The sequence below is a fragment of the Oncorhynchus keta genome, chromosome 27 (assembly GCF_023373465.1).
Source record: "Oncorhynchus keta strain PuntledgeMale-10-30-2019 chromosome 27, Oket_V2, whole genome shotgun sequence".
NCBI classification, from domain to species: domain Eukaryota; kingdom Metazoa; phylum Chordata; class Actinopteri; order Salmoniformes; family Salmonidae; genus Oncorhynchus; species Oncorhynchus keta.
In genome coordinates this window covers 41,092,571-41,111,143 of record NC_068447.1, presented here as the reverse complement: position 1 = coordinate 41,111,143, position 18,573 = coordinate 41,092,571, and the positions used below count along the sequence as shown (strand labels likewise).

Below are 18,573 nucleotides of genomic sequence, written 5' to 3'. Positions count from 1 at the left end.
TATGAAAGACAAGCATTGTAAAAAAAAAAAAAAAAATCCATTAAGAGTGTGTGTAAGCATTGAAAAAATGATTGTTGTCAATCAACAATGACAAGCCATCTGGGGCTGGATGGAAATTTACTGAGAATGATAGCGGACTATATTGCCACTCCTATTTGCCATCTCTTTAATCTAAGCCTGCAGAACAGTAAGTGCCCTCAGGCCTGGAAGGAAGCAAAAGTCATTCCACTACAGAAGAATAGCAAAGCAGGGAGGGGCACTCAACATGTACAGCACTTACACAAATGACTGATGATTGGCTGAAAGAAATGTATGAGAAGCTAGTAGGAGTTGTTTTTTCAGACTTCAGTGCAGCTTTTGACATTATTGATCATAATAGGCTGCTGGAAAAATGCTTTATTGTCAATTGAGAGTTCCCTATTTAACAGAACACAGAAGGTGTGCTTTAATGGAAGCCTCTCCAACATAATCCAGGTAGAGTCGGGCATTCCCCAGGGCAGTTGTCTAGGCCCCTTACTTTTTTCAATCTTTACTAATGACCTGCCACTGTTACTGAGTAAAGCCTGTGTGTCTATGTACGCTGATGACTAAACAGTATACACATCAGCTACCACAGCAAGTTAAATCACTGCAATACCTAAAGAACTGCAGTCTGTTTTAAAATGGGTGGAAAGTAATAAGATAGTACTAAATATTTAAAAAACGAAATACATTTTATTTGGGACAAACCATTCAACTAAATCTTGAAATGAATGTGAAAATTGAGCAACTTAAGGAGACTAAACTGCTTTGAGTAACCCTGGATTGTAAACTGGCATGGTCAAAACATATTGATGCAACAGTAGCTAAGATGGGGAGAGGTCTGTTTGTATAAAGCGCTTCTCTGCTTTCTTGACATTGCTCAGCAAAACAAGTTCTACAGGCCCTAGTTTTGTTCACACCAGGTCTACTCCCCAGTCAAATGGTCAAGTGCCACCAAGAGAGACATAGGCAAATTACAGTTGGCCCAGAACAGAGCAGCACAGCTGACTCTTAAATATACCCAGATAGCTAACATCAATGACATACATGTCAATCTCTCCTGGCTCAAAGTAGAAGAGAGATTGACTGCATCAATACTTGTCTTTGTGAGGGGTTTTAACATGTTGAAAGCACCAAGCTGTCTGTTCAAACGACTAGCACAAAGCTCAGAGACCCATGCATACCCCACAAGACATGTCACCAGGGGTCTCTTGCCCCAGGACACTCCCCATATCCAGAAGAGACTCCGGGAAAACACACACTACTGCACAGAGCCATGACTTCATGGAACTATATTCCACATCAAGTAACTCTTGCGAGCAGTAAAATCAAATCTAAAGAACAGAAAACTACACCTTATGGAATAACACAGACTGTAAAGAGACACAGGCACACACACACACACATTAATATTGTTTTATGGCATTATTATTAGAGGTCGACCGATTATGATTTTTCAACGCCAATACAGATTATTGGAGGACCAAAAAAAGACTATACCGATTAAAATCGGCCGATATTTATTTATTTGTAATAATGACAATTACAACAATACTGAATGAACACTTATTTTAACTTAATATAATACATCAATAAAATCAATTTAGCCTCAAATAAATAATGAAACATGTTCAATTTGGTTTAAATAATGCAAAAACAAAGTGTTGGAGAAGAAAGTAAAAGTGCAATATGTGCTATGTAAGAAAGCTAACGTTTCAGTTCCTTGCTCAGAACATATGAAAGCTGGTGGTTCCATTTAACATGAGTCTTCAATATTCCCAGGTAAGAAGTTTTAGGTTGTAGTTATTATAGGAATTATAGGACTATTTCCCTCTATACCATTTGTATTTCATTAACGTTTGACTATTGGATGTTCTTATAGGCACTTTAGTATTGCCAGTGTTACAGTATAGCTTCTGTACCTCTCCTCACTCCTCCCTGGGCTCGAACCAGCAACACAATGAAAACAGCCACCATCAAAGCAGCGTTAACCATGCAGAGCAAGGGGAACAACTACTAGAAGGCTAAGAGCGAGTGATGTTTGAAAGGCTATTAGCGCACGCTAACTAGCTAGCCATTTCACTTTGGTTACACCAGCCTCATCTTGGGAGTTGATAGGCTTGAAGTCATAAACAACGCAATGCTTGACGCACAATGAAGAGCTGCTGGCAAAACGCACGAAAGTGCTGTTTGAATTCATGTTTACGCGCCTGCTTCTGCCTACTACCACTCAGTCAGATACTTAGATACTTGTATGCTCAGTCAGATTATATGCAATGCAGGACACGCTAGATAATATCTAGTAATATCATCAACCATGTGTCGTTAAACTAGTGATTATGATTGATTGTTTTTTATAATATAAGTTTGATGCTAGCTAGCAACTTACCTTGGCTTACTGCATTCGCGTAACAGGCAGTCTCCTTGTGGAGTGCAACGAGAGAGAGAGGCAGATCGTTATTGCATTGGACGAGTTTAACTGTAAGGTTGCAAGATTGGATCCCCCGAGCTGACAAGGTGAAAATCTGTCGTTCTGCCCCTGAACAAGGAAGTTAACCCACCATTCCTAGGCCATCATTGTGGGTTCCTAGGCCATCATTGAAAACAAGAAAAAGTGTTCTTAACTGACTTAACTAGTTAAATAAAAAAAAATACAATTTTAAAATTTATTTTACAAAAAAATACATACAAAATATATATATATTTGGTGCCCCAAAAAAACGATTTCCGATTGTTATGAAAACTTGAAATCGGCCATTCCGATTAATCGGTAGACCTCTAGTTATTATACACTGTGTTGTAGAAATGTTGTGGTGTAATGATGTTGTATGATGTATATTTTTTGTGGTTGGTATATTTTTTGTGTGATGTGCCTTAATGTGCTTGGAACCCAGGAAGAGTGGCAGAGGAACCAATGGGATAGTCCTAAAAGTGCAAATTCTGCCTATCCGGCAATTTAGCAAGCTCAATCACATTACGTTTTTTAAAGAAAACACTATTTGAACCCAGATTCTGGGCTGGATCCCACGTGATTATTCACAGTCTGAAACTGAACTCCTTGGGTTTTTGAGTGAAAGTCCAGGTCTCACTCACCTGTTCTCCTCCGCACTCATTCGAGGAAACTTTTTGATCAGTTCAGTTCAATCTCTAGGCTTTTACATTACTGGCTGTACTGCACTTGACACTTGACAGGTTCAAATACATTAGTAGAAGGTACTTAAAAGCTTATAAATGTCTGAATGAAAGATTCACAGACGCAGCTGGGCTTAGATAGGCTGATGAAATTGGAATGGACTTTGAATGGATTGAAATGGAATTCAAATAAAAATGTTGAAATAAGTGGAATGCCACAAATCCCAGATGTTCTTCTGCTGGATTCACAGAAGACAGATAGGCCTAGATTTGAGTGCACAGGGGCAGTGTCTGACGAAGGTGAAATTATTTCCTTGTGAAAGCATAATGAGGAAACATGAGGATACTAGTGACGCATACTCTGAAAGGCAAATGACCTTTATGGGAAAGAATGCCCCCAAACTTTCAATATCTGGGGGAATTTCACAGGATGTGCGTCACGCCGAATGAGAATTGAGAACCGGATCACATAAAGTATGGATGTGGAGTTCTTTAAAGATCACTTCTCAACTTCTAACTGTAAATGTCAAACTCATTTAATCTAACTTGCAGATAGCCATCAGACTCCAACTGTGACTAGCATTTGAGAATGATTTTGGTTACCCTTTTCTTTGATAAAAAGGGATTCGGTTCTGAGAAACTCTGGTATCTTGCTTGGAAAATGGCCTCTAGCTTGCGCACATACACATCTCATGTAGGTCAGGAGCATGAGGAACATCACTTTCAACAACATGTCAGCACTGACGCTACTAAGAAAAGCTTTCTGCATAAAATTACACTGAACTTGTTACAATATTCTCATATTAGGCCAAGTTTACAACCTAAGTTTAGTATGGTAACATGTTACATACTTAAAAGGATTTGTAAAGGGGTTATACAGTAAGTAGGCCTAGCATTTAAACAATTATCAACTACTTATAAACCCTTTATTCTTAATCTATACCTCAAGGCTCATGGATTTGATCGCATATTTGCTTGAATTTGAAGAGAAAATAAATCTGGGAAATTTGGATAACTAGAGCCACTATCAACTTGCTGTGGAGTCGTGGAGACAAGCTGTGAAAGAGGCGACTCCTGGATGCTGGCCTTCTAGGCAGAGTACTCTGTCCAGTGTCTGTGTTCTTTTGCACATCTTAATAATGTATTTTTATTGGTCAGTCCGAGATATGGATTTTTCTTTGCAACTCTGTCTAGAAGGCAAGCAAGTCGCCTCTTTACTGTTGACGTTCAGACTGGTGTTTTGCGGGTACTTTTTCATGAAGCTGCCAGTTGAGGACTTGTGAGTCGTCTTTTTCTCAAACTAGACACTCTAATATACTTGTCCTCTTGCTCAGTTGTGCACCGGGCCCTCCCACTCAGCTTTCTATTCTGGTTAGAGCCAGTTTTTGCTGTTCTGTGAAGGGAGTAGTACACAAGGTTCAAATCAAATCAAATTGTATTTGTCACATACACATGGTTAGCAGATGTTAATGCGAGTGTAGCGAAATGCTTGTGCTTCTAGTTCCGACAATGCAGTAATAACCAACAAGTAATCTAACTAACAATTCCAAAACTACTGTCTTATACACAGTATAAGGGGATAAAGAATATGTACATAAATATATATGAATGAGTGATGGTACAGAGCAGCATAGGCAAGATACAGTAGATGGTATCGAGTACAGTATATACATATGAGATGAGTATGTAAATAAAGTGGCATAGTTAAAGTGGCTAGTGATACATGTATTACATAAGGATGCAGTAGATGATATAGAGTACAGTATATACGTATGCATATGAGATGAATAATGTAGGGTATGTAACATTATATTAGGTAGCATTGTTTAAAGTGGCTAGTGATATATTTACAGCATTTCCCATCAATTCCCATTATTAAAGTGGCTGGAGTTGAGTCAGTGTCAGTGTGTTGGCAGCAGCCACTCAATGTTAGTGGTGGCTGTTTAACAGTCTGATGACCGTGAGATAGAAGCTGTTTTTCAGTCTCTCGGTCCCAGATCTTCAGTTTATTGGCAATTTTTCACATGGAATAGCCTTCATTTCTCAGAACAAGAATAGACTGACGAGTTTCAGAAGAAAGTCCTTTGTTTCTGGCCATTTTGAGTCTGTATTCGAACCCACAAATGCTGATGCTCCAGATACTCAACAAGTCTAAAGAAGGTCCGTTTTATTGCTTCTTATCAGAACAACCGTTTTCAGCTGTGCTAACATAATTGCAAAAGGGTTTCTAATGATCAATTAGCCTTTTAAAATGATAAACTTGGATTAGCAAACACAACTTGCCATTGGAACACAGGAGTGATGGTTGCTGATAAATGGGCCCCTGTACGCCTATGTAGATATTCCATAAAACATTTTATTTTTTTATCAGCTGTTTCCAGCAATAGTCATTTACAACATTAACAATGTATACATTGTATTTCTGATCAATTTGATGTTATTTTAAATTGACAAAGTGTTTTTCTTTCAAAAACAAAAAAACTTTTGAACGGTAGTCTCCATATGCTGCTTTGATTGTGCCTGGCTACAATGTTTTCAGGAGAGACAGGATTGAAGGAAGAGGAGGGAGTGTGATGATTTACATTAAAGAACATATCCGATGTAAACAAATTGAGTGGTCATGTGATAATGAACTAGAATGTATCGGCCTGAACGTTACACCGTCTCCCCAAATGTCTTTTACCCTCATTGGAATGTATAGGCCACCTTCCACCAAAAGTGTGTTTTTTGATCAGTTTAATACCATGCTTAGGGAATGTGATTTTGGGAAAGAGGTCATCTTAATGGGAGATTTTAACATTAATTATGAAGACAAGTGTTGAAGGAAAACCCTCAAATGGATCACTAATACCTTTGACCTTACACAGCTAGTTAAAGGGCCAACCAGGGTGACTTGTTGCTCTAAAACACAGATTGATTTGGTGTTCAGTAATAAACCAGAGAGAGTGACTAAATCATTCAATATGGTTACTGGGCTGTCTGATCATAATCTGACACTTATAGCCAGAAAGCTGTCTAAGAGCAGGTTTAACCTCTCTACTGTTAGAAAGCCGGATCAACTCAGAATACCTAAGAGTGAATTAAACTATTTTGAAAAAGCAATTAAGGGAATAAACTGGAATGATCTCTTGTCCTATACAGACGTGGAAGCTGATAGTCAGGTTTTTCTATCCACAATCCAGACTACAATAAATGGCTTCCTAAAGAAAATCAAATCCAAACCTGGCCAAAAGAGCACTCTTCCTTGGCTAAATGGAGAAATCTGAAATTGATGAAAGAACGAGATTATGCTCTAAAAACAGCCCTAAAATCTAAATTAGAGCATGACAGACGTAGGTTTACCATGCTGAGAAATAAGGTGATAAAAGAAATCAGACAGGCCAAGGCAAACTTTTTATTAACATAATTGGTGAAGCAAAGGGAAATTCTAAATTGATATGGGAGAATCTAAAAAAGTTAACAGGGAAAGACCATAGTAACACTGCAAAAAGACTAGAAATCATGGTGAATAACAATCTAACACAGGATGCAGTTGAAATAGCAACAGCCTTCAATTCCTACTTTATTGACTGTCAGGTTACTGACACAGAACCCCTCCACTGATTTCTTGGGCTCAGTGCTAGTGAATGACACTCAACCTGTCTTCATCATAAGGGAGGTTTCTGAGTCAAAGGTGAACAAGGTGATTAGCTCACTAAAAGAACTAAAGCCAAAGATGCCAGGGTAGTGGGTTTGGGATGGACTCTACCATATATTATTATTATTATTATTTTCAAAGATGTGTTTTAAAAACGACAAAGAGTCACTCATTGGCCCCATTACTAAGTTCACCAACACATCTATTGGTCTCGGTGTGTTTCCAAGGGTATGGAAGTCGGCCATAATAACGGCCATCTTTAAATCAGGCGACCCTGCTGACGTGAGTAACTACTGGCCCATTAGTATACTACCTGTGGTGTCAAAGGTTGTTGAAAAGTGTGTAGCAGAACAACTGATTGCCCACCTCAACAACAGCCCCTTCACATTACACTCCATGCAGTTTGGCTTCAGAGCGAAACACTCCACAGAAACGGCCAACTGCTTTCTTCTGGAAAATGTGAAGTCCAAGATGGACAAAGGGGGTGCTGTTGGGGCTGTGTTTCTGGACCTAAGGAAGGCTTTTGAAACTGTTAACCATGAGATTGTCATCACAAAATTGTCCAAGTTCAACTTTTCCCCTGATGCCTTGAGATGGATGAAATCATACCTTGAAGGCAGAACTCAGTGTGTCAGAGTGAGCAATGAGCTGTCGCCCACTCGTAGCTATGATGTGGGCGTGCCCCAAGGGTCAATACTGGGGCCCCTCCTGTTCAGCCTGTACATTAATGATCTGCCTTCTGTATGTACTGGGTCTGAAGTTCAAATGTATGCAGATGATACAGTGATATATGTGCATGCAAAGAGCAAACAACAAGCTGCACAAGAACTCACTACTGTAATGGTCCAGGTTACAAAGTGGCTCTGTGACTCGTGTTTGCATCTCAATGTGAAAAAAACTGTTTGCATGTTCTTCACAAAGAGGGCAACAGATGCTACTGAGCCAGATGTCTGTGTCAGGGGAGAAGCTTCAGGTGGTATCCGATTTTAAGTACCTTGGCATCATACTTGATTCCAACCTCTCTTTTAAAAAGCATGTGAAAATGGTAATTCAAATAACTAAATTCAATCTAGCTAATTTCCGATTAATACGAAATTGTTTGACTACAGAGGTAGCAAAACTGTACTTCAAATCTATGATACTCCCCCACTTAACATACTGCTTGACTAGTTGGGCCCAAGCTTGCTGTACAACATTAAAACCTATTCAGTCTGTCTACAAACAGGCTCTCAAAGTGCTTGATAGGAAGCCCAATAGCCATCGTCATTGTCACAGCCTTAGAAAACATGAGTTCTTGAGTTGGGAAAATCTTGTGCAATACACCGACGCATGTCTTGTATTCAAGATCCTTAATGGCCTGGCTCCCCCTCCACTCAATATTTTTGTTAAACAGAAAACCCAGACATATGGCAGCAGATCCACAAGGTCTGCCATGAGAGGTGACTGTATAGTTCCCCTAAGGAAAAGCACCTTTAGTAAATCTGCATTCTCTGTGAGAGCTTCCCATGTCTGGAATACACTGCCATCAGACACACATAACTGCACCACATATCACACTTTCACAAAATGCTTGAAGACATGGCTAAAGGTCAATCAGATTTGTGAACATGGTCCCTAGCTGTGTGTTGCCGCTTTCCATGTTGTCTGTAGCTTGTGAGGTATGGAAACACTTTGTTGCTTTTATGAATTTTGTCTTGCTGCTTTTTGTTCTATGTTGCTCTGTCTGTATGCTATGTCTTGCTTGTCCTATGTTGCTATGTCTATGGTGCTATTGTCTATATTGTAATTGTTTTTAATAACCTGCCCAGGGACTGCGGTTGAAAATTAGCCGGCTGGCTAAAACCGGCACTTTTACTGAAACGTTGATTAATGTGCACTGTCCCTGTAAAAATACAATAAACTAAACTAAACTAGTGTATCCTCCAAACACCGGCTTCGAGGGCATTATCACGTTTATACAACGGGTTACCAACATATTCAAATAATGATATACATATTTTCATGGGAAAAAAATATTTTGATGAATTTATTCATACTATTTCATCCTTCATACTCCCGACACTAGGGTTGCTACCCAAGCCGGCAGGTCGTTCGTTCTATCGCTTCGGTTGACAGTCATTGAGTCTTTTTGTTCTGTATATATGGACAGTCATTTGTTCTATTGCCATACATACATACAGCACCAGTCAAAAGTTTGGACACACCTACTCATTGCAGGGTTTTTATTTATTTATACATTGTAGAATAATAGTGAAGACACGAAAACTCTGAAATAACATATGGAATCATGTAGTAACCCAAAAGGTGTTAAACAACTCAAAATATATTTTACATTTGAGATTCTTCAAAGTAGCCACCCTTTCTTTGCCTTGATGACACCTTTGCACACGCTTGGCATTCTCTAAACCAACTTCACCTGAAGGAGTTCCCACACATGCACTACAATTGTTGGCTGCTTTTCCTTCACTCTGTGCTCCAACTCATCCCGAACCATCTCAATTAGGTTTGGATAATGTCTAGATGTTTTTCATAGTGGAGATCAAGTTTATAAATGGCCTGGCTGGACTGATGAGACAGTGGATTGCACAGTCAAATGGAACAGAGTAAATAGGCATTTTAACGTCATAGCTTTAGCCGTTGATAACTTGTGGAATAGACAGCGGCTGGAATCCGATTTTAACCAATCAGCATTCAGGATTTTTATTTTTTATTTAACTAGGCAAGTCAGTTAAGAACAAATTCTTATTTACAATGATGGCCTAGGAACAGTGGGTTAACTGCCTTGTTCAGGGGCAGAATGACAAGTACCAGGGATTCGATCTAGCAACCTTTCGGTTACTGGCGTGGCCCAATGCTCTAACCACTAGGCTACCTGCTGCCCCTATTAGCATTAGACCCACCCATTGTACAATTGAAAATAATAACTGCTTAGAAGCGTGCAAGGCACACACATTTCAAAAGATAAGGCTATCATCATCTAAGGATACTAATCATTGGTGAAAATAAAACTGGTGTTAACACTTACCTCAAAGTAGCAGTTTCCCTTTGATAAGGGACGGGGAGCCACATAGCAGCCAACCTCATCAGAGTTCCCTTGATAGCTGAAGAGAAATAACAAGGAGACACTTTTCACTCAGACATCTGCAAATTACAAGGTGAAGATCCTAGTTTGAGATAAGAGCCAGGGGCACATTTGGGGGGCATAAGCTGAATTTAGTTGTCGTATAATAATAGTCATAATTGTTTTAATATATTCCGTTTTAGGAGAAGGGGTATTCAATGTTATATTCAAGTAGAAACACTTAACCAAAAGCAGTTTTTCCATTTTCACATTATTTTACAAGCAGAACGGCACAGTTGGGAGAAGCTTAAATTTCCAACATTTCTAAACAATCTAAACCATTATTTTTTGAGACAGAGGTGTCACCAAAGCTGTGTTGTATTAAGTACTGTATTAAGTACTGTATGTCGTAGTTGTATTCATTAGGTACAGTGCCTTCGGAAACTATTCAGATCCCTTCCCTTTTTTCCAGTTATGTTACAGCCTTACTCTAAAAAAATGTTTTTTTTAAATTAATATATATATATTATTTATTTATTTTAATTGCTAAAAAATCTAAAAACCTGTTTCTGGAAACAGGTTCTTAGAAATTTTTGCGAATGTATTGAAAATACATAAGTATTCAGACCCTTTGCTATGGGAAATTCCGCTCAAGGGCATCCTGTTTCCAGTCCACCTGTGGTAAAGATGTTTATACAACTTGATTGGAGTCCATCTGTGCTAAATTCAATTGAAAGGACATGTTTGGAAAGGAACACACCCAGTCTATATAAAGGTCCCACAATTGACAGTGCATGTCAGAGCAAAAACCAAGCCATGATGTCGAAGGAATTGTCCGTAGAGCTCCGAGACGGGAGTGTGTCGAGGCACAGATCTAGGGAAGGGAACCAAAACATTTCTGCAGCATTGAAGGTCCCCAACAACACAGTGGCCTCCATCCTCCATAAAAGGAAGAAGATTGGAACCACCAAGACTCTTCCTAGGGCTGGCCGCCCGGGCAAACTGAGCAATCGGGGGAGAAGGGCCTTGGACAGGGAGGGGACCAAGAACCCGGTGGTCACTCTGACAGAACTCCAGAGTTCCTCTGTGGAGATGGGAGAAACTTTCATCCGGACAAACATCTCCGCAGCACCAAATCAGGCCTTCGTGTTAGTGGCCAGACGGCAGTCACTCCTCAGTAAAAGGCACATGACAGCCACTTGGAGTTTGCCAAAAGGCACCTAAAGACTAGACCATGATAAATGATATCATCTGGTCTGATGAAACCAAGATTGAACTCTTTGGCCTGAATGCCAAGCGTTACCTTTGGAAGAAACCTGGCACCATACCTAAAGTGAAGCATGGTGGTGACAGCATCATGCAGTGGGGACGTTTTTCAGCGGCAGGGACTGGGAGACTTGTCAGGATCGAGCAAAAGATTAATGGAGCAAAGTACAGATAATTCCTTGATGAAAGGATCTCAGGACCTCAGACTGGGTCGAAGGTTCACCTTCCAACAGGACAACAAACCTAAGCACACAGCCATGACAAGTGTCTTCAGGACAAGTCTCTGAATTTCCTTGAGTGGCCCAGCTTGACCCCGGACTTGAACCCCATCGAACATCTCTGGAGACCTGAAAATAGCTGTGTAGCAACACTCCACATCCAACCTGATAGAGCTTGAGAGGATCTGTAGATGAAAGAAACTCCCCAAATTACAGGTGTGCCAAGCTTGTCACGTCATTTCATAAATTAGCAAACATTTCTAAAAACCTGTTTTGCATAGTCATTATTGGGTATTGTGTGTAGATGGATGAGGGGAAAAAAGTATTTAATAAATTTTAGAATAAGGCTGTAAGGTAACAAAATGTGGACAAGGTCAAGGGGTCTGAATACTTTCCAAAGGCACTGTATGTCTTTCAAAGTGGCATTACAAGCACAAAACATTAACAAAAAATGACAATTATGACAACTGTGCCCATTTGAATGCCAATTAATCGTTACCCCAAATTCTATTATTGTCAGGGCCCTAGTTTGGAGTTAACTTTCTAGCTAATTGGCTGTTAGAGTTTATACTTCATCCAATTATGTGGGGAGGTCAAAATAATGAAAATCAATCTACCAAATCAATTCATTTTAAAATGTTGATCACTTGTCCTTGCCATTATAATTCAGTGGATAGGACATATGGAAAAAACTTGTTTTGCTAACATGGGGGTCCCTGGGTCACCGGATTCTCTGGGCGGGGTCCCTGAGCAATAGGTTGAATACCCCTGGTTTAGATAGCTGGCTAGACCAACTTCCCAATCTAAAAAGAAATTGCTGACATGGGCTAATTGAGTGACTTTCAGTGACTGACACTAAAACAGAAAAAACACATTTCAAAATTTCACCTTGTGTATTCTACTACTCTAACTCAACAGCAAGTTGAGAACACGACGGAGTTTCAAAAAAAGTACAAAGTTGCCCAGCCCTGTTATAGATGCACCATATTTTAATGCAAGACTATCAGATAGGCCTACATGCAAAGAGATTCATAAAGCTTAAACACATTCAATTAAACAATCACAAGTCTTTAAAGCCCCCATACATTACATCAAACAAAGTGATCATAAACATTGACACTGTATATGACATGAGCTTTATGAAATCAACTAAAATTGTATTGGTCGCATACACATATTTAGCAGATGTTTTTGCAGGTGCAGCAAAATGCTTGTCTTCCTAGCTCCAACTGTGCAGTAATAAAAAATATTTTAAAAATACTCCAAAGTTTCTTAGGAGCTAGGAACCAGGTGACCACGTCTATCGGCGCCATCTTGTCTATGATATGGAAATGTGAAGTTTCCATTTGGACTCACGGGTGTAAGGCTTGCTTGTACGACATCAGTGGTATTTACTATAATCCTCAACGTCTCATCTTTCAAAATACATAGTCCTCTTAAATTTACAGCATTTCCCTCAGACAACAAAACATTTTCAAAAGTTTTCAAAAGTTGCCCAATAAGCAGGAGTGAAGGTGCTCAAATTCAGAACAGCTTTCAGTCAAAGCCCATACAGCGCAGAGCTAGAGCTCTGACATCATGTATAGCATGTTACTGTACATGCACTGCGTTCCAATTTAGGCATTTTTAATGATATATTCAGTAGTGTTCTCAAAGCTCAACATAGTAAACAATAAAAATGAAATTACAATATAAAACATTATACATTTAGAATCAAGGCAGGAAATAGCAATACATCCTAAAGGGACTTTCCAGATTAGGACTATAGGAAAGAGTCTGTAGAAATGTGTTTTAAGAGCCCTTAAAAGTTCTGATTGATGGAGCGGCTCTCAGATGATCAGGGAGAACATTCCATAGGCGAGGGGCAAGGGAGCAGAAGGCTCGGTCCCCCATAGTACGGAGATGTGTCTTGGGGAATTGAATAAGTAGGGAGTTGCTCGAGAAACTCCCTTCTAACATTGATAGAAATGTGGTCCCTGGTGTAGGTAGGACCCAATCCATTTGAGGTTATAAACACTAGGAAGATTAAAGTCAACCCTATTGTTGACCGGTAGCCAGTGGAGTTCAGCAAGGACGGGGAGATGTGGGCTGACTTCTTGGTCCTGATCAGTACTCTGGCAGAGTTGTAGCCTCTGAAGTGATTTGGCTGGAAGGGTCCCCAAACAGAGTGTTGCCGTAATCAAGTCAGGAGAAGTTGAAGACGTGGACAAGTTTCTCTGCAATCTGGCTGGGAGGGCAAAAGTTTGAGCTGGGCATTGTTTCTCAGATGGAAAAATTATGTTTTGCAGATGTTTTATATGGGCATCAAAGACAGAAGTATCAATCTTGACTCCCAGGTTGGAGAGATGACAAAGGACAGATGGATGTCTTGGCCATCAACTGTAGAGCAGCATTGGGGACCTACTTGGTTCAAGTTCAATAAGCATAGCTTTGGGATTTCTGCTGTTCAGCTGAAGGAAGTTCTCTATATCCATGCCCTGATGTCATCTATGCAGCTGCTACATTTTGCTAGGGCTGAGATGGTGTCCGGTTTGGTGTTAATATATACTTGGGCATCATCAGCGTAGCAGTGCAAGTTGATGTTTGGCCGAGAGGGAGCATGTAGATAAGGAACAGAATAGGCCCCCAAAACAGACCACTGTGGGACACCATGTGACTGAAGACTTCTCAGATCTGGACTCTTCAATCGTGATGTATTAATTCCCATTGGAGCGGTAGGAGGATAACCAATTCAGAGCAGTTCTAAGAGGAGGAGAAGGCTAGCTGATCCAGAATCTGCAGCCATCAGTAGGTACAGTGCCTTACAAAAGTATTCGGCCCCCTTGAACTTTGCGACCTTTTGCCACATTTCAAGCTTCAAACATAAAGATATAAAACTGTATTTTATTGTGAAGAATCAACAACAAGTGGGACACAATCATGAAGTGGAACGACATTTATTGGATATTTCAAACTTTTTTAACAAAGCAAAAACTGAAAAATTGGGCGTGCAAAATTATTCAGCCCCTTTACTTTCAGTGCAGCAAACTCTCTCCAGAAGTTCAGTGAGGATCTCTGAATGATCCAATGTTGACCTAAATGACTAATGATGATAAATACAATCCACCTGTGTGTAATCAAGTCTCCGTATAAATGCACCTGCACTGTGATAGTCTCAGAGGTCCGTTAAAAGCGCAGAGAGCATCATGAAGAACAAGGAACACACCAGGCAGGTCCGAGATACTGTTGTGAAGAAGTTTAAAGCCGGATTTGTATACAAAAAGATTTCCCAAGCTTTAAACATCCCAAGGAGCACTGTGCAAGCGATAATATTGAAATGGAAGGAGTATCAGACCACTGCAAATCTACCAAGACCTGGCCGTCCCTCTAAACTTTCAGCTCATACAAGGAGAAGACTGATCAGAGATGCAGCCAAGAGGCCCATGATCACTCTGGATGAACTGCAGAGATCTACAGCTGAGGTGGGAGACTCTGTCCATAGGACAACAATCAGTCGTATATTGCACAAATCTGGCCTTTATGGAAGAGTGGCAAGAAGAAAGCCATTTCTTAAAGATATCCATAAAAAGTGTCGTTTAAAGTTTGCCACAAGCCACCTGGGAGACACACCAAACATGTGGAAGAAGGTGCTCTGGTCAGATGAAACCAAAATTGAACTTTTTGGCAACAATGCAAAACGTTATGTTTGGCGTAAAGCAACACAGCTCATCATCCTGAACACACCATCCCCACTGTCAAACATGGTGGTGGCAGCATCATGGTTTGGGCCTGCTTTTCTTCAGCAGGGACAGGGAAGATGGTTAAAATTGATGGGAAGATGGATGGAGCCAAATACAGGACCATTCTGGAAGAAAACCTGATGGAGTCTGCAAAAGACCTGAGACTGGGACGGAGATTTGTCTTCCAACAAGACAATGATCCAAAACATAAAGCAAAATCTACAATGGAATGGTTCAAAAATAAACATATCCAGGTGTTAGAATGGCCAAGTCAAAGTCCAGACCTGAATCCAATCGAGAATCTGTGGAAAGAACTGAAAACTGCTGTTGACAAATGCTCTCCATCCAACCTCAATGAGCTCAAGCTGTTTTGCAAGGAGGAATGGGAAAAAATTCAGTCTCTCGATGTGCAAAACTGATAGACATACCCCACAGCTGTAATCGCAGCAAAAGGTGGCGCTACAAAGTATTAACTTAAGGGGGCTGAATAATTTTGCACGCCCAATTTTCAGTTTTTGATTTGTTAAAAAAGTTTGAAAGATCCAATAAATGTCGTTCCACTTCATTATTGTGTCCCACTTGTTGTTGATTCTTCACAAAAAAAAACAGTTTTATATATTTATGTTTGAAGCCTGAAATATGGCAAAAGGTCGCAAAGGTCGCAAAGTTCAAGGGGGCCGAATACTTTCGCAAGGCACTGTAATTGGTAACTTTCACCAGAGTTGCCACAAGCCACCTGGGAGACACACCAAACATGTGGAAGAAGGTGCTCTGGTCAGATGAAACCAAAATTGAACTTTTTGGCAACAATGCAAACGTTATGTTTGTTTGTCAAACATGGTGGTGGCAGCATCATGGTTTGGGCCTGCTTTTCTTCAGCAGGGACAGGGAAGATGGTTAAAATTGATGGAAACAGCAGAGGGAACACCCCCTATCCACATCGATGGAACAGCTAGTTTTAAGTTCCTCGGCATACACATCACAGACAAACTGAATTGGTCCACTCACAAGAAGACTGTCACCAAAAGAAAACTTCTACAGATGCACAATCGAGAGCATCCTGGCGGGCTGTATCACCGCCTGGTACGGCAACTGCTCCGCCCTCAACCGTAAGGCTCTCCAGAGGGTAGTGAGGACTGGCATCACCGGGGGCAAACTACCTGCCCTCCAGGACACCTACACCACCCGTTGTTACAGGAAGGCCATAAAGATCATCAGGACATCAACCACCGAACCACTGCCTGTTCACCCCGCTATCATCCAGAAGCGAGGTCAGTACAGGTGCATCAAAGCTGGGACCGAGAGACTGAAAAACAGCTTCTATCTCAAGGCCATCAGACTGTTAAACAGCCACCACTAACAGTGTGAGTGGCTGTGCCAACACACTGTCATTGACACTGACCCAACTCCAGCCATTTTAATAATGGGAATTGATGGGAATTATGTAAATATATCAGATAGGACTTTAAACAATGCTTTATATAATGTTTTTCCAGTCTTTTGATAGGAAGGGGAGGTTGGCTATATGCAGGGGAGGTTGGCGATAGGCCTGTAGTTGGATAGGATGTCATGTTCAAGGTTGAGTTTCTTCAATAAGGGGGTGACTGCAGCGGTTTTGATGAGTGATGGTATCTCCCCGGTCAGCAGGGACTTGTTGAGGAGGGTGGTATCAAACTGAAGCAGGCTAGATGAGCAGGTTTGAAGTAGGGATAGGGTCAAGGGAGCAAGTGGTGACGTTCATTTTAAAGATGATTGACTGCATAGTGGTTTATGTTGCTGAGGGGAGGGGCAGACTGCGTTGGGGGCTCAGGAGGTGGGGTGCAGGTCGTTTTGGAAGCCATGATGTTTGTTCTAATGTCAACCTTACTCTGAGAAGCGATTGCACTGCTCAGATGAGCCTGCAGGAGGGCATAAGGTGTATGCACCAATTTGTAAGTCGCTCTGGATAAGAGCGTCTGCTAAATGACTTAAATGTAAATGTAATGAGTTTGCAGGGTTGAGAAGGCGGATGATGGTTGAGAACAGGGTTCTGGGGTTAGTTTTGTTTGTGTCAATCATGGTAGAAGGCAGCAGTAGAAGACTGATCCTGCTGCTTTTAGGGCAGCAGAGTAGCTTGTTTGGTGGTCTTTGTAGGCCAGTAATGGGACAGTGAGGCCATCCTTCCACCAGCGCTTCTCAAGCTTACAGCCATGACTCTTTATTCCGCACAGTTCATCAGTGAACCAGGGTGAAGAGCATTGGACAGTTAATTTGCGTTTTTTTCAGGAGCAAGGATGTTCAGGGTAGTACTTGTGCTGTTATACAGGTTGACCATGTCGCTGAGTGCCAGCTCACTGCAGTCAGACTCAAAGGTGGGCTGTATGTGTTCCAGGAAGAGGGATTCGTTGTTTTTTAAATTTAATGGTCCTCTTTGGGCGGTGGAGCGGAGTGGGTGCCATCAGAGATAATGTCATGTGGTCAGATACAGGGACACCTCCAGTAATAATGACGTCTAATGTGTGTCCACGGTTGTGGTTGGTAACATTCATATGTTGCACAAGGTTTAGACAGTCCAGCAAGTTGAGGAAATCAGCAGCAATACATCACTTTGGTGAGTCAATATGGATGTTAAAGTCACCCAAAATCACACTGGAGAAGGTGGGGCATGCAGAGGTTAATATTTCAGAAAACGTACGCATAAATTAAGTGCTTGTCTAAAAAGCAAGGCACTCAAAAGACTGAAAATCAGCAGCAGTCAATAGGTTTCAAATAAAGCATTCTCTGTATAAAACAGCATGGCCTCCATTACGTCCAATGGAGGCCTTGTGTGCCTTTTCAATGTATTTATATCCAGGCAGAGCTGCCTCATTTAGTTGGTAAAAGTCCTCCTCTTGCTTCAGTGAAACAGGTCATGTAAAATTCATTGTCTAAGATGAACTCATACAAAAGAGAATGGTTTGTTAAAGACTTGACATAGTAGAGTGCAAAACGCTGGAAACCGTTTTATTACATGTTGGTTGATCAACTGCGCTCTGTGTGGACTGTATGGACTTGGGGTGGGTGACGTCATTTGCCTGAGGGTCAGCCTGCAGAAATAGCTGTCCATTATCAACCCAACTCCGGTGCTGTATTGCTCTCAATACGAATGTGCACAATATACTTTTGTTTCTTAATTCGTCTCCTACTACCTAGTCATCTGCATGTTTCCCATAAGAGCCTGTATTGAAATAGGCTGTTCTTAAACCCCTTACACAGGGATGTTTTAATCTGTGCTGTACTTGCTATCTGTGTAATCCTTGTGTGTGTAGTGAATGAAGGTTGCTGCCATTTCTGAATATTTTGGTCCAGTAGATGAGGATCTAGAAAGATCTAGCTAGGCTGGTATTTGAATCTTAACTATTTGCTAGTTGATTGAAAAGGTTGGAGAAATAGCGAAATATGTTAACAAATATAACATTGATGATAAAAACACAGATTCCTGTGTGCTATACTTGATAAGCTATCAAATAAACTAAAATGTTGATTAAAACAATGTGCATT

General features: G+C 40.7%; 2 protein-coding genes across 5 annotated transcripts in view; one reads left to right on the top strand and one right to left on the bottom strand.

Annotated features, from left to right (window-relative positions):
- The window catches only part of igfbp6b (insulin-like growth factor binding protein 6b), a 73,548-nt gene that overhangs the window by 39,015 nt on the left and 15,960 nt on the right, over positions 1-18,573 (top strand). The window lies entirely within an intron of this gene.
- spryd3 (SPRY domain containing 3) overlaps positions 1-18,573 on the bottom strand; it is a 94,017-nt gene that overhangs the window by 65,465 nt on the left and 9,979 nt on the right. For all 4 annotated transcript variants that reach the window (XM_035739139.2, XM_035739143.2, XM_052482436.1 and 1 more), the window contains exon 3: positions 9,816-9,891. In XM_035739139.2, the coding sequence (XP_035595032.1) occupies positions 9,816-9,891 (76 nt within the window). The remainder of the gene's footprint in view (positions 1-9,815; positions 9,892-18,573) is intronic.